Source organism: Nerophis ophidion, linkage group LG04 (assembly GCF_033978795.1).
Source record: "Nerophis ophidion isolate RoL-2023_Sa linkage group LG04, RoL_Noph_v1.0, whole genome shotgun sequence".
Taxonomy (NCBI): domain Eukaryota; kingdom Metazoa; phylum Chordata; class Actinopteri; order Syngnathiformes; family Syngnathidae; genus Nerophis; species Nerophis ophidion.
The window spans coordinates 4,101,991-4,123,921 of NC_084614.1; the positions used below are offsets into that span (position 1 = coordinate 4,101,991).

General features: G+C 36.6%; 2 protein-coding genes across 7 annotated transcripts in view; one reads left to right on the forward strand and one right to left on the reverse strand.

The window, feature by feature from the left end:
* Positions 1-1,624: 1,624 nt before the first annotated feature.
* On the reverse strand, positions 1,625-8,211 carry zar1l (zygote arrest 1-like). 4 transcript variants are annotated; one of them, XR_009806373.1, is made up of 5 exons: positions 7,686-8,210; positions 4,767-4,859; positions 2,387-2,461; positions 2,082-2,325; positions 1,625-2,028 (listed from the first exon to the last, which is right to left on the reverse strand). XR_009806373.1 is itself a non-coding variant. In XM_061896783.1 (5 exons), exons 1-5 carry the CDS (start codon positions 8,175-8,177, stop codon positions 1,961-1,963), a joined length of 834 nt encoding a protein of 277 aa, XP_061752767.1. In that variant the 5' UTR covers positions 8,178-8,211; the 3' UTR covers positions 1,625-1,960. The 4 variants fall into 4 exon arrangements, 3 of the variants coding, with proteins under 3 accessions (XP_061752767.1, XP_061752766.1, XP_061752768.1); XM_061896783.1 differs by having other exon boundaries at positions 1,625-2,005; positions 2,191-2,302; positions 2,387-2,478; positions 7,686-8,211; XM_061896782.1 differs by having other exon boundaries at positions 1,625-2,005; positions 2,191-2,325.
* Positions 8,212-15,822: 7,611 nt separating this feature from the next.
* Positions 15,823-21,931, forward strand: part of pds5b (PDS5 cohesin associated factor B) — a 69,946-nt gene continuing 63,837 nt past the window's right edge. For all 3 annotated transcript variants that reach the window (XR_009806374.1, XM_061896786.1, XM_061896788.1), the window contains exon 1: positions 15,823-15,941. The gene's annotated coding sequence lies outside the window, so the exon portion shown is untranslated. The remainder of the gene's footprint in view (positions 15,942-21,931) is intronic.

Sequence of the window (21,931 nt, forward strand, 5' to 3'; positions counted from 1 at the left end):
AATTTTTAACCAGTTTTTCTTCTGTTTCGACTTTAAAATTCAACCGAAAAAAAGGAGAGAAAAACTAGCTAATTTGAATCTTTTTGAAAAAAAAAAGAATTTATGGAACATTATTAATTTTTCCTGATTAAGATTAATTTTAGAATTTTGATGACATGTTTAAAATGTGTTAAACTCCAATCTGCACTTTGTTAGAATATATAACAAATTGGACCAAGCTATATTTCTAACAAAGACAAATCATTATTTCTTCTAGATTTTCTCAAACAAAAATTTTAAAAGAAATTCAAAAGACTTTGAAATAAGATTTAAATTTGATTCTAAAGATTTTCTAGTTTTGACAGAATATTTTTTTGGAATTTTAATCATAAGTTTGAAGAAATATTTCACAAATATTCTTTGTCGAAAAAACAGAAGCTAAAATTAAAAATTAAATTAAAATGTATTTATTATTCTTTACAATAAAAAAATACTTGAACATTGATTTAAATTGTCAGGAAAGAAGAGGAAGGAATTTAAAATGTAAAAAAGTATATTGTTTAAATATCCTAAAATCATTTTTAAGGTTGTATTTTTTCTCTAAAATTGTCTTTCTGAAAGTTATAAGAAGCAAAGTAAAAAAAAATAATTGATTTATTTAAACAAGTGAAGACCAAGTCTTTAAAATATTTTCTTGGATTTTCAAATTCTATTTGAGTTTTGTCTCTCTTAGAATTAAAAATGTCCAGCAAAGCGAGACCAGCTTGCTAGTAAATAAATACAATTTAAAAAATAGAGGCAGCTCACTGGTAAGTGCTGCTATTTGAGCTATTTTTAGAACAGGCCAGCGGGCGACTCATCTGGTCCTTACGGGCGACCTGGTGCCCGCCTTGATGACCCCATGTCTACAGTATGTCTGCAGGTGTGTACCTAATGAAGTGACCACAGCAAACACCCTCCACCTGTGAGATGCAGTGAGGTTTATTTAGACAAAGTTCAACAGTGGCGCGTCCTCAACTTCGGAGCAGGAACTTGAAGGTGGAGGTCATGTCTCAGGTTTAGAGGAGGTAGTTGAAGGTGGAGGTCAGAGGAGGTAGTTGAAGGTGGAGGTCATGTCGCAGGTTCAGAGGAGGTAATTGAAGGTGTAGGTCAGAGGAGGTAGTTGAAGGTGGAGGTCATGAAGGTGTAGGTCAGAGGAGGTAGTTGAAGGCGGAGGTCATGTCGCAGGTTCAGAGGAGGTAATTGAAGGTGTAGGTCAGAGGAGGTAGTTGAAGGTGGAGGTCATGAAGGTGTAGGTCAGAGGAGGTAGTTGAAGGCGGAGGTCATGTCGCAGGTTCAGAGGAGGTAGTTTAAGGTGTAGGTCCGAGGAGGTAGTTGAAGGTGGAGGTCATGTCACAGGTTTAGAGGAGGTAGTTGAAGGTGGAGGTCATGTCGCAGGTTCAGAGGAGGTAGTTTAAGGTGTAGGTCCGAGGAGGTAGTTGAAGGTGGAGGTCATGTCACAGGTTTAGAGGAGGTAGTTGAAGGTGGAGGTCATGTCGCAGGTTCAGAGGAGGTAATTGAAGGTGTAGGTCAGAGGAGGTAGTTGAAGGTGGAGGTCATGAAGGTGTAGGTCAGAGGAGGTAGTTGAAGGTGGAGGTCATGAAGGTGTAGGTCAGAGGAGGTAGTTGAAGGCGGAGGTCATGTCGCAGGTTCAGAGGAGGTAGTTTAAGGTGTAGGTCCGAGGAGGTAGTTGAAGGTGGAGGTCATGTCACAGGTTTAGAGGAGGTAGTTTAAGGTGGAGGTCGGAGGAGGTAGTTGATGGTGGAGGTCATGTCACAGGTTTAGAGGAGGTAGTTGAAGATGGAGGTCAGAGGAGGTAGTTGATGGTGGAGGTCATGTCGCAGGTTTAGAGGAGGTAGTTGAAGGTGGAGGTCGGAGGAGGTAGTTGATGGTGGAGGTCATGTCGCAGGTTTAGAGGAGGTAGTTGAAGGTGGAGGTCATGTCACAGGTTTAGAGGAGGTAGTTGAAGGTGGAGGTCATGTCGCAGGTTCAGAGGAGGTAATTGAAGGTGTAGGTCAGAGGAGGTAGTTGAAGGTGGAGGTCATGTCGCAGGTTCAGAGGAGGTAGTTTAAGGTGTAGGTCAGAGGAGGTAGTTGAAGGTGGAGGTCATGTCACAGGTTTAGAGGAGGTAGTTGAAGGTGGAGGTCATGTGGCAGGTAGTTGAAGGTGGAGGTAGTTGAAGGTGGAGGTGATGTGACAGGAGAGCCTCATGCCCCTGCAGCGGCAGCAGAGGTCCTGGCGGTGAGGTCTCTTCATGTTGATGTGTCGCTGCTTCTTCTCACAGCTGCAGCATGTCAGGCCGCAGCCCTGAGGGGGAGGAGTCAGGGGAGGGGAGGAGCTTGACAAAGAGGAAGTGTGTGTGTGGTACCTTGCAGATGATGGACTCCACTCTGTAGGGGCGGAAGCCTCCCTGACACTTCCGGCACAGCTGCTTGTAGTACACCTGCACACAGGTAAGTCCTGCTGGGAGGAGGGGCTTTCAAAGCAGGAAGTGCTCTCTTATTGGTTGCTGACATGCATCACATGTCTGAACTGCAGCTGGAACTTATTGAAAACTTATTTTTTATTTACAACTCAAAGCTTTTCTTCGAAAATGAAAGTTGCTCAGAAAATAAAAATACATTTAAATGAATGTTATGAATTATTTGATCCTCCAAATACCAAACATTCTATTTTAAAATATATTTTTAAGGAACATATTACATATTTTGTGCATTTGGCATTAAAAAAAAATAAAATTATATATATGTATATAGGGAAAAAAAAGGAACAAAATAAACAATACTTTTTTGTGGCAAATATTGCATATTGTGTGTGTTTACCATTAAAAAAAAAACAGTTTTCTGACAAAACAGCATAAAACACATTCTACTTTAAAATATGTTTTTAGGGAAAATATTACATATTTTGTGCATTTGCCATTAAAAAAAATTAAATATTATATATATATATATATATATATATATATAGAAAAAAAGGAACAAAATAAACTACTTTTTTGTGGCAAATATTGCATATTGTGTGTGTTTACCATTAAAAAAAACAGTTTTCTGACAAAACAGCATAAAACACATTCTACTTTAGAATATATTTTTAGGGAAAATATTACATATTTTGTGCATTTGCCATTAAAAATAAAATAAAAATTATATATATATATATATATATATATGTAAAATATAGAAAAAAAAGGAACAAAATAAACAATACTTTTTTGTGGAAAATATTGCATATTGTGTGTGTTTACCATTAAAAAAAACAGTTTTCTGACAAAACAGCATAAAACACATTCTACTTTAGAATATATTTTTAGGGAAAATATTACATATTTTGTGCATTTGCCATTAAAAATAAAATAAAAATTATATATATATATATATATATATATGTAAAATATAGAAAAAAAAGGAACAAAATAAACAATACTTTTTTGTGGAAAATATTGCATATTGTGTGTGTTTACCATTAAAAAAAACAGTTTTCTGACAAAACAGCATAAAACACATTCTACTTTAAAGTATATTTTTAGGGAAAATATTAAATATTTTGTGCATTTGCCATTTAAAAAATATATATATATATATATATATATATATAAAATATAGAAAAAAAGGAACAAAATAAACTACTTTTTTGTGGAAAATATTGCATATTGTGTGTGTTTACCATTAAAAAAAAAACAGTTTTCTGACAAAACAGCATAAAACACATTCTACTTTAAAATATGTTTTTAGGGAAAATATTACATATTTTGTGCATTTGCCATTAAAAAAAATTAAATATTATATATATATATATATATATATATATATATATAGAAAAAAAGGAACAAAATAAATTACTTTTTTGTGGCAAATATTGCATATTGTGTGTGTTTACCATTAAAAAAAACAGTTTTCTGACAAAACAGCATAAAACACATTCTACTTTAAAATATGTTTTTAGGGAAAATATTACATATTTTGTGCATTTGCCATTAAAAAAAATTAAATATTATATATATATATATAGAAAAAAAGGAACAAAATAAATTACTTTTTTGTGGCAAATATTGCATATTGTGTGTGTTTACCATTAAAAAAAACAGTTTTCTGACAAAACAGCATAAAACACATTCTACTTTAGAATATATTTTTAGGGAAAATATTACATATTTTGTGCATTTGCCATTAAAAATAAAATAAAAATTATATATATATATATATATGTAAAATATAGAAAAAAAAGGAACAAAATAAACAATACTTTTTTGTGGAAAATATTGCATATTGTGTGTGTTGACCATTAAAAAAAACTGTTTTCTGACAAAACAGCATAAAAAACACATTAAAAACTTATAATCGACGCAAACACTGAAACTAGAGATTTTAGTGTTAAAATTTAAAAAACCAACAAAAACAAATCAATATATGACTTCTTTTGAACACTTATTTTAGTGGGATTTTTTTTAAACTGTCATTGTTGTTAATGAATCAAAATCAATGTTATGAATTTTGAACCAATTAAAAATCCTGAAATCGAGCTAGAGATTTTAGTGTTTAAAGTAAAAAAAAAAGAATAATTATTTTTAACACTTTTTAGAGAATTTTACTGGGATTTTTTTTTAAACAATGAATCAAAATCAACGTCATGAATGTTGAATGTGTCCCACCTTGGTTTAAAATTCACTGAGATAATGACTTTCACTATGTCAAGCGCTTTGAGTCACTAGAGAAAAGCGCTATATAAATGTAGTCCACGTGACTCACCTTATTGGTTCCTGAGATGCACCAGACGTAAGCACTCTCCCAGCGGATGTTGCAGCTCTTGCAGTGGAAGAAACCATACCTCTGCTGCAGGAACTACAAACACAATCATCCCTTGTTTTATTTTAGTTATCTCCTTGATGGATGTGCAGTTTTGATGACTAAACAATTGAAGTCTCGAGAAGGAACAGGATGAAGAATATCTTCTACTTCCTGGCCCCTTCAAAATAAAACGTAGTCTGACTTCATGGATCATTCCCAAGCATACACACCAAACAATGAAAAGAAACTAAAACACACAAAAAAACAAGTGCAAAACTTCATGAAGTAAAAACCAAACAGGATGAAACAAAACAAATACAAAACCAGACAAAAAACTAAGTAAAATAAGTCAAATTCAACTATTCAGCTGCTTATTAAAGTCACTTTTTATCCTTTCAATACTAACATTCAATTAGCTGTAGCGCCGCTAATCGCTAGCTGGAAAGTAATCCGCTAATTGCTAGCTGGCAACTAGTCTGCTGATCACAAACAACTACAAGACTAGTTGCTAACTGGCAAATAGTTAGCTAATTGCTAGCTGGCAACTAGTCTGCTGATCACAAACAACTACAAGACTAGTTGCTAACTGGCAAATAGTCAGCTAATCGCTAGCTGAAAACTATTCGGCAAAATCCCCAACAACTAGACTGCTAATCAGTAGCTGACAAGTAATTAGCTAATTGCTAGCTGGCAAATAGTCCGCTAATTGCAAGCTGACAACTAGATTGTTAATCATTAGCTGGCAACTACAGTGCTATTCGCTAGCTGGCAACTATTCTGCAAAATCCCCAACTACAGCGCCAATTGTCAACAGGCAACCAAAGCGCTAATCGATAGCTGACAAGTAATCTGCTAATCGCTAGCTGGCAACTCAAGCGCCAATCGCTACCTGGCGACTCGTCCACAAACCCGCCAGCTGGCAACTAGAGTGCTAATCGCTAACTGGCATACGACGAGTCATTTTAAACGCGTGTTAAAAGACCTCATAGAGCAAAGCGGGCATTTGCCAGTGAGTTCTTAACAGTGGCAGAGCAGGAAGGGGCTGGGTATACATTTTTGCTTCAAGAGTTCCTGGCTGACCAAACATCTGAAAGAGGATAAAGCAGGGGTCACCTGGGGTCACCAGGGGTCACCAGGTCGCCCGTAAGGACCAGATGAGTCGCCCGCTGGCCTGTTCTAAAAATAGCTCAAATAGCAGCACTTACCAGTGAGCTGCCTCTATTTTTTAAATTGTATTTATTTACTAGCAAGCTGCTCTCGCTTTGCTGGACATTTTTAATTCTAAGAGAGACAAAACTCAAAAAGAATTTGAAAATCTAAGAAAATATTTTAAAGACTTGGTCTTCACTTGTTTAAATAAATTCATTTATTTTTTTGCTTCTTATAACTTTCAGAAAAGACAATTTTAGAGAAAAAATACAACCTTAAAAATTATTTTAGGATTTTTAAACACATATACCTTTTTACCTTTTAAATTCCTTCCTCTTCTTTCCTGACAATTTAAATCAATGTTCAAGTAAAGTTATTTTTTTTAAAATACATTTTAATTTAATTCTTCATTTTAGCTTCTGTTTTTTCGACAAAGAATATTTGTGAAATATTTCTTCAAACTTATGATTAAAATTCCCCAAAAATATCCTAGCAAATCTAGAAAATCTGTAGAATCAAATTTAAATCTTATTTCAAAGTCTTTAGAATTTCTTTTAAAATTTTTATTCTGGAAAATCTACAAGAAATAGGAGGCCACGGGGAAGACCCAGGACACGTTGGGAAGACTATGTCTCCCGGCTGGCCTGGGAACGCCTCGGGTTCCCCCGGGAAGAGCTAGACGAAGTGGCTGGGGAGAGAAAAGCATGGGCTTCCCTGCTTAGGCTGCTGCCCCCGCGACCTGACCTCGGATAAGCGGAAGAAGATGGATGTCTTTGTTAGAAATATATCCATCCATTTTCTACCGCTTATTCCCTTTTGGGGTGGCGGGGGGCGCTGGCGCCTATCTCAGCTACAATCGGGCGGAAGGCGGAGTACACCCTGGACAAGTCGCCACCTCATCGCAGGGCCGGATTGGATTTTAACCTATTTAAAACATGTCGTCAAAATTCTAAAATTAATCTTAATCAGGAAAAATTACTAATAATGTTCCATAATTTTTATTTTTTGGTTTTTTCAAAAAGATTCGAATTAGATTGTTTTTCTCTTCTTCTTTTTTTCGGTTGAATTTTGAATTTTAAAGAGTTGAAATTGAAGATAAACTATGTTTCAAAATTTAATTTTCTTTTTTTTTTTCCTGTTTTCTCCTCTTTTTAAGTGTTTTTTTCCATCATTTATTCTCGACAAAAAACCTTCCGTGAATGGAAAAAAAAAAAAGTACAACAGAATGACAGACAAAATACCTTTTTTTTTAATATATATATAGATTTATTTATTAAAGGTAAATTGAGCAAATTGTCTATTTCTGGCAATTTATTTAAGCGTGTATCAAACTGGTAGCCCTTGGCATTAATCAGTACCCAAGAAGTAGTAGCTTTTGCTTTCAAAAAGGTTGGTGACCCCTGGTCTAGAGATTTAAACATTGAATAATTATAAAAATAATAATACTGAATAATGACAAATTTTATATATATTTTTTCTACATATATTGTATTACTTTTTAACATAAGAAATGCTTTGATTTTTCTGTGTGTGGCCCTCAGTGGAAAAAGTTTGGACACTCCTGGCTTAGAGAGTTTCTGGCCGTCCGAACTTTTAAAAGAGGCTAAACTGTCATCGGTCCGAAGAAAACGGACACCTGGAAGTTACCTGGAGGGTGGAGTAAGTTGGAATTTACCTGGAGGGTGGAGTAAGTTGCAAGTTACCTGGAAGGTGGAGTAAGTTGGAATTTACCTGGAAATTGGAGCCCCTGCAGGGTTGGACAGCCGCCTTGTGGGCCTCTTTACTGCCTTCCTCCTGGTCCTCACCCTGGTCCTCACCCTGGTCCTCACCCCGGTCCTCACCCCGGTCCTCATGCCCCGCCCCCTCCTCGCTGCTCTTAGCGGGGAACCTGCGCTCCAACAGCGGGGAGTAGGCGGACACAGGCCTGATGAAGCGTAGGCCGCTCACCCGCGCTGGCGGCGGCGTCCACCACGCCCCCTCCCCCCGCAGGGTCATGGGCCCCAGCGAGCACTGCACCATCCGGTCCACTTTGCCGTTGACCTGCACGCCGCGCTCCCTGGTTTGGGGCGCCGCCCGGGCCTTGCAGAGCTCCAGGTAGGTCAGCACGTGCGGGGTCACGAAGCGGCCCTCCCGCTTGGCCGGGGGGACGGGCGGCAGGGGAGGGGGGCAGAGCGGGCTGCCGCACACGCCGCAGGTGGGGAAGGTGGACAGGAAGCCCTTCATCCTGCTGCCGAGGAACCTGAGCCACTTCCTGCCGGCCGGGTTTAAAGCGGCCCTGATTGGAGGTTCTTGTGATTAGTTGACTGGCAGCAGCCACGCAGGTGACCTCGCGTGACCTCTGGCATCACTCGACTGTCTCGCTTGCAGACATTGGCCAACGTAATAATGCTTTGTTGTAGGGTCCACAATATTGAAATAATCATTACAATTAATATATATATATATATATATAAAATAAAAATACAATAATGCTTTACTATAGTGTCAACAATATTTAAAATATATTTAAAATGTAATTAAATATATATATATATATAAAATAAAAAATACTATAATGCTTTATTATAGTGTCAACAATATTTAAATAATAATTCAAATTATATATATATATATAAAATAAATAAGAAATACTATAATACTTTACTATAGTGTCAACAATATTTAAATAATATTTAAAATGTAATTGAATACATATATATAAAAGATACTATAATGCTTTATTATAGTGTCAACAATATTTAAATAATTATTCAAATTAAATTAAATATATATATATATACATATATATATAAAATTAATAAAAAATACTATAATGCTTTACTATAGTGTCAACAATATTTAAATAATATTTAAAATGTAAAATAAAAAATACTATAATGCTTTATTATAGTGTCAACAATATTTAAATATTGATTAATATTTCATTTAAAATACATATAAAATAAAAATACTATAATGCTTTACTATGGTGTCAACAATTTTTAAATTATATTTAAAATGTAATTAAATATATATATATATATACATATATATATATAAATACTATAATGCTTTATTATAGTGTCAACAATATTTAAATAATATTTACAATATAATTAAATATATATATATATAAAAAATATATAAAACAAATACTATAATGCTTTATTATAGTGTCAACAATATTTAAATAATAATTCAAATTAAATTAAATATATATATATATATATATATATATAAATATATATATATATATATATATATATATATATATATAATAAAGAAAAAATACTATAATGCTTTACTATAGTGTCAACAATTTTTAAATAATATTTAAAATGTAATTAAATATATAAATATCAAAAAATACTATAATGCTTTATTATAGTGTCAACAATATTTAAATAATTATTCAAATTAAATTAAATATATATATAAAATTAATAAAAAAATACTATAATGCTTTACTATAGTGTCAACAATATTTAAATAATATTTAAAATGTAAAATAAAAAAATACTATAATGCTTTATTATAGTGTCAACAATATTTAAATATTGATTAAAATTTAATTTAAAATACATATAAAATCAAATAAAAATACAATAATGCTCTATTATAGTGTCAACAATATTTAAATAATAGTTCAAATTAAATTTAAAATACTTATAAAATAAAATAAAAATACAATAATGCTTTATTATAGTGTCAACAATATTTAAATAATAATTCAAATTAAATTTAAAATACTTATAAAATAAAATAAAAATACAATAATGCTTTATTATAGTGTCAACAATACTTTAATAATTAAAATTAAATGTAAAATACATATAAAATAAAATAAAAATACAATAATGCTTTATTATAGTGTCAACAATATTTAAATAATAATTAAAATTAAATAAAAAATATATAAAATAAAAGAAAAATACAATAATGCTTTATTATAGTGTCAATAACATTGAAATAATATAAATAATATTTTATAGGACATATTTTTGGAGGTATATTATCTACTACTGCATAAAAAAATAAAAATAAAATATATATATATATATATATATATATTGTAGCTGAGATAGGCGCCAGCGCCCCCCGCGACCCCGAAAGGGAATAAGCGGTAGAAAATGGAATGGAATGGAATATATATATATATATATATATATATATATATAGAGAGAGAGAGAGAGAGAGAGAGAGAAATATTAAACTAAATTAATTACATAATGCTTTAATAAAATGTTGGTAATATTTAAATAATAAATAAAAGGACGTATGAGTAAATGGTTTCTCTGCTATTATAAAAAAAATAAAAAATAAAATAAAAAAAAAGATGAGAAAAAATAATACAATAAAGTTTCAATAGGATATATGTTTCGATATCTTCTCTGCTACTACATAAAAAATGTACATATAAATGTATAGGCGCCAGCGCCCCCCCCGACCCCAAAAAGGGAATGAGCGGTAGGAAATGGATGGATGGATGGATGTTTAAAAATATTACAAATAAGTAAATTACACAATGCTTTAATAAAATGTCAGTAATATGTAAATAATGATTAATCGGATGTATGTTTGGATATCTTCTCTGCTACTACATAACAATGTACATATTGATATAATATATATATATAAATATATATATATATATATATATATATATACAAAAATAAATACATTACACAATGCTTTAATAAAATGGCAGTAATATTTAAAAAATTATTAAAAGATGTATGATTAAATGTCTTCTCTGCAATTGTAAAAAATACATATGAAATCAAAGAGATTGGAACAAATAAAGCTTTATTAAAGTGTCAATATTATTTAAATAATATTTAATAGGATGTATGTTTATATCTGTGTATATATATGATTAAAAAATATATATACAAAAATGTAATTAAAAAATAAATTACATCATACCTAAATAAAACGTATATATACATATATATGTATATATATGTATGTATGTATATATGTAGTATGTATATATATATATATATATATATATATACATATAAGTGTATATATATATAATTATATATATACATATACACAAGATTAAAAAGCTAAATGAAATGTTTGTAGTGTCAACATTATTTAAATAATAATTTATAAATTATTAGGGTGTATATTTTGTTGTTTTCCCTTCCATTGCTAAATAAAAATTCAAAAACAGAATAATGCTTTTATAATGTCAATTTTATTTAAATACTAATTAATAGGATCTATTTTTGGACGTCCTAGCTGATATTGTATTATTCATTAATATTATATATGTATATAATATTAATATATATAAATAAATATTAATAATATATATAATATTAAATATAAAATATATATATATTACAATAGCAGATAACACATTCAAACATACATCCTATTAATTATTATTTAAATAATATTGACATTATAAAAAGCATAATTCTGTTCAAATATCTTTTTTTAAATTTTTATTTAGCAATGGCAGAGAAAACAACTAAACATAAAGCCTATTAATTTACTCATTATTATTTAAAAATATAAAAAAATCATTATTTTATTGATTTTGTTTTTAATATATATATATATTTAATGTTTCATTATAGTGTCAATAATATTTAAACAGTAATTAATAGGATGTATGTATGATACCTTCTCTGCTACTGTAAACGAATATGATAAAATATGTATATTTATAAACAAAATAACACTATTACTGTCAATTATATTTAAAAAATAATTGAAGAAATGCCTTTTTGGATGTATGTTCTGCTGTTGTAAATATATGTATGTGTGTATATGTATAATAAATGTAGAGAAAAATAAATAATGCTATATTTTAGTGTCAATTATATTTAAATATTGAAAAGTAGGTATGTTTAGCTGTTTTCTCTTCTATTGTAAAATTACATAAAACAAACCATGTATAGAAAAATTTAAAATAATGCTATATTTTAGGGTCAATAATATTTAAATAATAACAAAAAGGATGTTTTGCCTGCAGTGCGGAGGTTTAAGAAGATGTGTGTTGGAGCGCCCCCTATGGTCTGTATTTAAAGACAAAGAACGTCGATGACGTCAGCCTTCATATTTGCACTGATTGTCAAGTCAAATATTTATGATGCCCGAGCCAATGTGCGTCTTTTGCACTGAAGGACTGTGAAAGTGACGTAGTTGACCTGCTTTCAAAAAAGTCACGGCGGCAAACAGCGCTGGTTGACAACCGCCGTTGCGTTCAGGGGTTGTTGGAAAATGTAGCTTTGATAGCAACGGGGCCGCTTGCAAACTCGTAAATGTACAAAGTTACTTAAGTATTAGGGCTGCCAATCTTTGGCTGTCCCACGATTCCATTCAATATCGATTCTTAGGGTCGATTATATATCGATTTTTTTAATTCAACTCGATTCTAAAATGATATTTTTTTTTATTCAAAAGGATTCTGTATTCATTCAATACATAGGATTTCAGCAAATATAATTGGAAAGGACAATGTTTTATCAACTGATTGCAATAATGTAAATGTGTTTTAACTATTAAACAAACCAAAAATACGACTTATTTTATCTTTGTGATTTTTTTTTAAATAAATGTCTAATGATAATGTCAATGAGGGATTTTTTTAATCACTACTATGCTGAAATTATAACTAATATTGATACTGTTGTTGATAATATTCATTTTTGGTTTGTTCTGTGTGGTGTTTGTGTCTCCTCTCAATTGCTCTGTTTATTGCAGTTCTGAGTGTTGCTGGCTCAGGTTCGGTTTTGGAATTTCATTGCATTGTTATGGTATTGCTGTGTATTGTTGGAGTGATAAAGAAATAAAATGAAATAAAATAAATCAATTTTATTAAAAAAAAGAGAGAATCGATTCTGAATCGCAGAAGTATTTATTTTTAATTTTTTTATTTGTCATGAAAAAGGGAGTTTTTTTGTATCTTGTGTTTTTTATGTTGATTTAATACAAAAAAATTATTAAAAAATTTCTACCAATCGAGCCCGGTGTTTGGGGACCACTGCCTTAGTTCGGTGGTTCTCAAATGGGGGTACGTGTACCCCTGGGGGTACTTGAAGGTATGCCAAGTGGTATGTAAAATTGATTTAAAATATTCTAAAAATAGCAAAAATTCAAAAATCCTTTATAAATATATTTATTGAATAATACTTCAACAAAATATGAATGTGAAAAGAAATGCAACAATGCAATATTCAGTGTTGACAGCTAGATTTTTTTTTTGTGGACATGTTCCATAAATATTGATGTTAAAGATTTATTTATTTTTGTGAAGAAATGTTTAGAATGAAGTTGATGAAACTCTATTACAATCCCCAAAGAGGGCACTTTAAGTTGATGATTACTTCTATGTGTAGAAATATTTATTCATAATTGAATCACTTGTTTATTTTCAACAAGTTTTTAGTTATTTTTTATCTTTTTTTCCAAATAGTTCAAGAAAAAACACTACAAATGAGCAATATTTTGCACTGTTATACAATGTAATAAATAATAAACTGATGACATAGTGCTGTATTTTATTTCTTTATCTCTTTTTTTCAACCAAAAATGCTTTGCTCTGATTAGGGCAGTAGTCCTCAACCTTTTTTTTTGTCATTCCCCACTTTGGACAAGGGGGAGTTTTCAAGCCCCACCTGCCCCCATCGCCCCAACAGAAGCTTAACATTTTCAAATTTATTGAACATCAAGTAACATCAAGTTGTATACATTTAAACTCAATAACATACAATAAAATCAAGTTCAATAATAAATAAAATAAAAGTGTTATAACTTGCATCAAGTTCAATAATAGTCCACCACAGATTCCCCAGGCACTGCTTCCTCATATAAAGACTGGGATTGAGGAGGTCTTCGAAGTATTCCTTCCACCTATCCACAACATCCGCAGTTGAGGTCAGCAGAACACCATCCGCACCATACACGGTGTTGATAGTGCACCGCTTCCCCTTCCTGAGGCGGCGGACGGTGGTCCAGAATCGCTTCGAAGCCGTCCGGAAGTCGTCCATGGTTCTCACCCGGAAAAGGGTGGAATGCCATCTCCGGGTTGGGGAGGGGGCCCTGCCCCAAGTGGAGGAGTTCAAGTACCTAGGAGTCTTGTTCACGAGTGGGGGAAGAGTGGATGGTGAGATCGACAGGCGGATCGGTGCGGCGTCTTCAGTAATGCGGACGTTGTACCGATCCGTTGTGGTGAAGAAGGAGCTGAGCCGGAAGGCAAAGCTCTCAATTTACCGGTCGATCTACGTTCCCATCCTCACCTATGGTCATGAGCTTTGGGTCATGACCGAAAGGATAAGATCACGGGTACAAGCGGCCGAAATGAGTTTCCAGGTCTCTCCCTTAGAGATAGGGTGAGAAGCTCTGCCATCCGGGAGGAACTCAAAGTAAAGCCGCTGCTCCTCCACATCAAGAGGAGCCAGATGAGGTGGTTCGGGCATCTGGTCAGGATGCCACCCGAACGCCTCCCTAGGGAGGTGTTTAGGGCACGTCCAACCGGTAGGAGGCCACGGGGAAGACCCAGGACACGTTGGGAAGACTATGTCTCTTGGCTGGCCTGGGAACGCCTCGGGATCCCCCGGGAAGAGCGTGACGAAGTGGCTGGGGAAAGGGAAGTATGGGTTTCCCTGCTTAGGTTGTTGACCCCGCGACCCGACCTCGGATAAGCGGAAGAAGATGGATGGATGGAAGTTCAATAATAAATAAAAACAAGTGTTATAACTGGCATAAAGTTCAATAATAAATCAAATAAAAGTGTTATAACTTGCATCAAGTTCAATAATAAATAAAAACAAGTGTTATAACTGGCATAAAGTTCAATAATAAATCAAATAAAAGTACCACTTTGCAATCTTTGCAAAAAAAAAAAAGGGAGGAGCTACGCATTTGCAAATCCTCGCACAGTGACTCGCCATTCACAAAGCGGGCGTATGCGATGAACAGGCAGTCTTTATTGCTGTCAGTAGCTTGGTCCACTTGTAAAACAAAACAATTTCCTTTTAATTTGTCTACGAGTTATTCCTCAAGATCACTTGCAATGCCGCATATACGTCTCGCAACTGTGTCGTTTGACAATGGGACAGCTTTTAATTTTACAGTGTGTATAGAAGTGAAGTGAATTATATTTATATAGCGCTTTTCTCAAGTGATTCAAAGCGATTTACATAGTGACACCCAATATCTAAGTTACATTTAAACCAGTGTGGGTGGCACTGGGAGCAGGTGGGTAAAGTGTCTTGCCCAAGGACACAACGGCAGTAACTAGGATGGCACAAGCGGGAATCGAACCTGCAACCCTCAAGTTGCTGGCACGGCCACTCTACCAACCGAGCTATGCCGAAAATGAAAGCGTAGTAAAAAAATAAAAAATAATAATAATATGAGATAGGCGCCAGCGCCCCCCGCGACCCCAAAAGGGAATAAGCGGTAGAAAAATGGATGGATGGATGGATGGATAATTAAAGAAAAAAATGTAAATTGAAATTTCCTCCTGTTGCTGGCGCCCCACCTGTCATGTCTCTATTCCCCACCAGGGGGGCCCGCCCCACACTTTGGGAAACGCTGGATTAGGGGGTACTTGAATAAAAGAATGTTCACTGAAAAAAGTGTCCTAGTTGACGTGCTATAAAAATGCGGCACACAAACAAACGAACGCTCGTTGACAACCACCGTTGCGTTCAGGGGTTATTGGAAAATGTATTTTTAATAGCAAAGGGGCGCTCGCAAACTCGTAAATGTACAAAGTTACTTAAACATCATATCCGGTCTTAGTCTGGGTCAGAATAGATCTGCACATAGGCACGTGTGTAATGATTGCACTAACTCAGACTTTCCCGGTGTACGCAATGAACGCGGTGTCCTTGAACGCGCCACAATGAGCGGCGCTGCCGTGGAGCGCCTGCGGGGGGCGCTGCGCCGCTGTCCGCGTTCACGCATTGGCGCCATTTTGGAGGCAGGAGGGGACGCGCGCTGCGGAGAGGACGCAATTCATCACAATTCATCAGAAAACAGGTAAAAAAAACCCCGCATTCATTCGCCACTTTGCTGCGGCAAAACAACAACAACAACAAAAAAAACAGCGCCGCGGATAATGTGCGTTGGCGGCGGCGGAAGAGTGGAAGGCTGGCGGCGCGGGAGTCAGCCTTCCCCCCCTGTTGCCGGGTCGCAGCGCGCCTTGCCGGGGTGCGGGGGTCCGGACCTCCTCGCTGGTACGGCGGACACTTCTTCGCCGCTGCACGCTGAGCTCGTCCGGCGGCTCCACACGTCCACTGTACCTGTCGGGGTGGTGGAGACTATTTAGGGCGACATAACGGTGGTCCAGTGCGGTGTTTTGTTCCTCGCCGCCCGCCCTCTGTCATCATCACTCGGTTAGCACACTTAGCTCCTCGGCTAGCAGCGTTAGCTCCTTGGCTAGCAGCGTTAGCTCCTCGGCTAGCACACTTAGCTTAGCCGCCTAGCCGGATTAGCTCGTCGATATCAACCAGCAAGACGTCACTCTTTTGTTTTCAAACTATTGGGTCATGTCGGCACATTTCACCCTCTAAACTTTAATGGCGGCCTTTTTTTTGGAAGTTGCGAACAATCAATGTTTATTTATCCATCCATCCATCCATCTTCTTCCGCTTATACGAGGTCAGGTCGCGGGGGCAGCAGCCTAAGCAGGGAAGCCCATGCTTTTCTCTCCCCAGCCACTTTGTCTAGCTCTTCCCGGGGGATCCCGAGGCGGACATAGTCTTCCCAACGTGTCCTGGGTCTTCCCCGTGGCCTCCTACCGGTCGGACGTGCCCTAAACACCTCCCTAGGGAGGCGTTCGGGTGGCCAGATGCCCGAACCACCTCATCTGGCTCCTCTCCATGTGGAGACGCAGCGGCTTTACTTTGTGCTCCTCCCGGATGACCTAGCTTCTCACCCTATCTCTAAGAGAGAGACCCATCCGTCCATCCATTTTTCTACCGCTTATTCCCTTTCGGGGTCGCGGGGGGCGCTGGCGCCTATCTCAGCTACAATCGGGCGGAAGGCAGGGTACACCCTTGACAAGTCGCCACCTCATCGCAGGGCCAACACAGAGTGAATGTGAGTGTGAATGTTGTCTGTCTATCTGTAAGAGAGAGACCTGGAAACTCATTTCAATCAATCAATCAATGTTTACTTATATAGCCCTAAATCACTATTGTCTCAAAGGGCTGCACAAACCACTACGACATCCTCGGTAGGCCCACATAAGGGCAAGGAAAACTCACACCCAGTGGGACGTCGGTGACAATGATGACTATGAGAACCTTGGAGAGGAGGAAAGCAATGGATGTCGAGCGGGTCTAACATGATACTGTGAAAGTTCAATCCATAATGGATCCAACACAGTCGCGAGAGTCCAGTTCGAAGCGGATCCAAGACAGCAGCGAGAGTCCCGTCCACAGGAAACCATCTCAAGCGGAGGCGGATCAGCAGCGCAGAGATGTCCCCGGCCGATACACAGGCGAGCAGTACATGGCCACCGGATCGGACCGGACCCCCTCCACAAGGGAGAGTGGGACATAGGAGAAAAAGAAAAGAAACGGCAGATCAACTGGTCTAAAACGGGAGTCTATTTAAAGGCTAGAGTATACAAATGAGTTTTAAGGTGAGACTTAAATGCTTCTACTGAGGTGGCATCTCGAACTTTTACCAGGAGGGCATTCCTATTTGGGCCGCTTGTACACGTGATCTTATCCTTTCGGTCATGACCCAAAGCTTAAGACCATAGGTGAGGATGGGAACGTAGATCGACCGGTAAATTGAGAGCTTTGCCTTCCGGCTCAGCTCCTTCTTCACCACAATGGATCGATACAACGTCCGCACCGATCCGTCTGTCGATCTCACCATCCACTCTTCCCCCACTCGTGAACAAGACTCCTAGGTACTTGAACTCCTCCACTTGGGGCAGGGTCTCCTCCCCAACCCGGAGATGGCACTCCACCCTTTTCCGGGCGAGAACCATAGACTCGGACTTGCTGATTCTCTTTCCGGTCGCTTCACACTCGGTTGCGAACCGATCCAGTGAGAGCTGAAGATCCCGGCCAGGACCACATCATCTGCAAAAAGCAGAGACCTAATCCTGCAGTCACCAAACCGGAACCCCTCAACGCCTTGACTGCGCCTAGAAGTTCTGTCCATAAAAGTTCTGAACAGAATCGGTGACAAAGGACAGCCTTGGCGGAGTCCAACCCTTACTGGAAATGTTTTTTTAAATAGCCCTAAATCAAAAGTGTCTCAAACAACGACATCCTCGGTAGAGCCCACATAAGGGCGAGGAAAAACTCACCCCAGTGGGACGCCGACAATGATGACTATGAGAAACCTTGGAGAGGACCGCATATGTGGGAAACCCCCCCTCCCCCCAGGGGACCAAAAGCAATGGTTGTCAAGCGGATCTAACATGAGGGTTTAAAGGCCTACTGAAATGAGATGTTCTTATTTAAACGGGGATAGCAGGTCCATACTTCATCATTTCGCCATATTGCCACATTTTTGCCGAAAGGATTTAGTAGAGAACATCGACGATAAAGTTTGCAACTTTTGTTCACTATTTAAAAAAGCCTTGCCTGTACCGGAAGTAGCAGACGATGTGCGCGTGACGTCACGGGTTGTGGAGCTCCTCACACCTGAACATTGTTTACAATCATGGCCACCAGCAGCGAGAGCGATTCGGACCGAGGAAGCCACGATTTTCCTCATTAATTTGAGCGAGGATGAAAGATTCGTGGATGAGGAAAGTGAGAGTGAAGGACTAGAAAAATGTAATTAGACACATTTACTAGGATAAATCTGGAAGATCTCTTATCTGCTCATTGTGTTAATAGCTGTTTAGTGAGATTATAAAGTCATGCCTGAAAGTCGGATGGCTGCGGTGAACGCCAGTGTCTCTCAAAGGAGCCAAGATCACAGCTGCCTTTTTGACAGCTGCAGGAGGAAGTCGCGTAATCCACTGAAGTTTCCGGTAGAATTGACTTAATATCACAATTTTCCCATCCAAATACTTGGTGGTTGACGTAGAGCGGGGGTCACCAACACGGTGACCGCAAGGACCCGATGAGTCGCCCGCTGGCCTGTTCTAAAAATAGCTCAAATAGCAGCACTTACCAGTGAGCTGCCTCAATTTTTTAAATTGTATTTATTTACTAGCAAGCTGGTCTCGCTTTGCTGGACATTTTTAATTCTAAGAGAGACAAAACTCAAATAGAATTTGAAAATCCAATAAAATATTTGAAAGACTTGGTCTTCACTTGTTTAAATAATTCACTGGGTGTGAGTTTTCCTTGCCCTTTTGTGGGTTCTTCCGAGGATGTTGTAGTCGTAATGATTTGTGCAGTCCTTTGAGACATTTGTGATTTGGGGCTATATAAATAAACATTGATTGATTGAAATAAATTCTTTTTTTTTTTTTTTTACTTTGCTTCTTATAACTTTCAGAAAGACAATTTTAGAGAGAAAATACAACCTAAAAATAATTTTAAGAGTTTTTAAACCCATATACTTTTTTACCTTTTTAAATTCCTTCCTCTTCTTTCCTGACAATTTAAATCAATGTTCAAGTATTTTTTTTATTGTAAAGAATAATAAATACATTTTAATTTAATTCTTCATTTTAGCGTCTGTTTTTTTGACGAAGAATATTTGTGAAATATTTCTTCAATCTTATTATGATTAACATTCAAAAAAATTATTCTCGCAAATCTAGAAAATCTGTAGAATCAAATTTAAATCTTATTTCAAAGTCTTGAATTTCTTTTAAAAATTTTGTTCTGGAAAATCTAGAAGAAATAATGATTTGTCTTTGTTAGAAATACAGCTTGGTCCAATTTGTTATATATTCTAACAAAGTGTAGATTGGATTTTAACACATTTTAAAACAAGTCATAAAAATTTTATAATTAATTTTAATCAAGAAAAATTCCTAAAGATGTTCCATAAATATATTTTTTTTAAAGATTCAAATTAGCTAGTTTTTCTCTTCTTTTTTTCGGTTGAATTTAAAATTTTAAAGAGTCCAAATTGAAGATAAACTATGTTTCAAAATTTAATTTGAAATTTTTTCCTGTTCAATTAAGTGTTTTTTTTTCATCATTTATCCTCTACAAAAAACCTTCCGTAAAAGGAAAAAAAATGCACGACGGAATGACAGATAGAAATACCCATTTTTTTATATATATAGATTTATTTATTAAAGGTAAATGAATCTAATTGGCTATTTCTTGCAATTTATTTTAGTGTGTATCAAACTGGTAGCCTTTCGCATTAATCAGTACCCAAAAAGTAGCTCTTGCTTTCAAAAAGGTTGGTGACCCCTGACGTAGAGAAACATGTTCGCTTGACCGCTCTGTTAAAGCTTCACAACAAACAAAGAAACACCGGCTGTGTTTTGGTAGCTAAAGGTAGCTGCAATCCGCCGCTTTCCACCAACAGCATTCTTCTTTGACGTCTCCATTATTTATTGAAGAAATTGCAAAAGATTCAGCAACACAGATGACCAAAAACTCACCCCAGTGGGACGTCGACATTGATGACTATGAGAAACCTTGGAGAGGACCGCATATGTGGGCAACCCCCCACCCAGGGGACCAAAAGCAATGGTTGTCGAGCAGATCTAACATGATACTGTGAAAGTCCAATCCATAGTAGATCTAACATAACCGTGAGAATCCAGTCCAAAGTGGATCCAACACAGTAGCGAGAGTCCCGTCCAAAGTGGAGCCAGCAGGAAACCATCCCAAGCGGAGGCAGATCAGCAGCGCATAGATGTCCCCAACCGATACACAGGCAAGTGGTACATCCTGGGTCCCGACTCTGGACAAGTGGTCCATACTGGATCCCGACTCTGGACGAGTGGTCCATCCTGGGTCCCGACTCAGGACGAGTGGTCCATCCTGGGTCCCGACTCTGGACGAGTAGTCCGTCCTAGGTCCCGACTCTGGACGAGTAGTCCATCCTGGGTCCTGACTCTGGACGAGTAGTCCATCCTGGGTCCCGACTCTGGACGAGTAGTCCATCCTGGGTCCCGACTCTGGACGAGTGGTCCATCCTGGGTCCCGACTCTGGACGAGTGGTCCATCCTGGGTCTCGACTCTGGACAGCCAGTTCTTCATCCATGGCCACCGGACCGGACCCCCTCTATAAGGGAGGGGGGGACATAGGAGTAAAAGAAAAGAAATAGCAGATCAACTGGTCTAAAAAGGGGGTCTATTTAAAGGCTAGTGTATACAAATGAGTTTTAAGATGAGACTTAAATGCTTCTACTGAGGTTGCATCTCAAACTGTTACCGGGAGGGCATTCCAGAGTACTGGAGCCCAAATGGAAATCGCTCTATAGCCCGCAGACTTTTTTTGGGCTCTGGGAATCACTAATAAGCCGGAATCCTTTGAACGCAGATTTCTTGGCAATGATGGCAACAAGGCGCCTTTTTCACTGCGATGGTTGTTCAAATAAACTGTTATTGGTGCTAAGGTTCTTCTTCATTCTATTCACAAATTAATGTCCGACTGAGTTGTCAAATATCAACTTAACAAGGTCAATAATGCTCTTAGACTTTGACAAACTTTATTGATCCACAAGGGAAATTGTTCCACACGCTAGCTCAGTTACAAAGGATGGAAAGAGTAAGGTTGGGAAGGATAATGCTGGTTTAAAATAGACTAAAAAATCGACCTTAGTAACAATATAAAATATAACATATATGTATTATATTTTATATTGCTATTATGGTACATTTTTAGTAGCTCAGTTACAAAGGATGGAAAGGATTATGCCGGTATAAAGTAGACTAAAAATTTACCGTAGTAGCAATATAACATATATGTATTATATGTTATATTGCTACTACAATACATTTTTAGTAGCCCAGTTACAAAGGATGGAAAGGATTATGCCGGTATAGAGTAAAAATTTACCGTAGTAGCAATATAAAATATAACATATATGTATTCTATTTTATATTGCTACTACAATACATTTTTAGTAGCTCAGT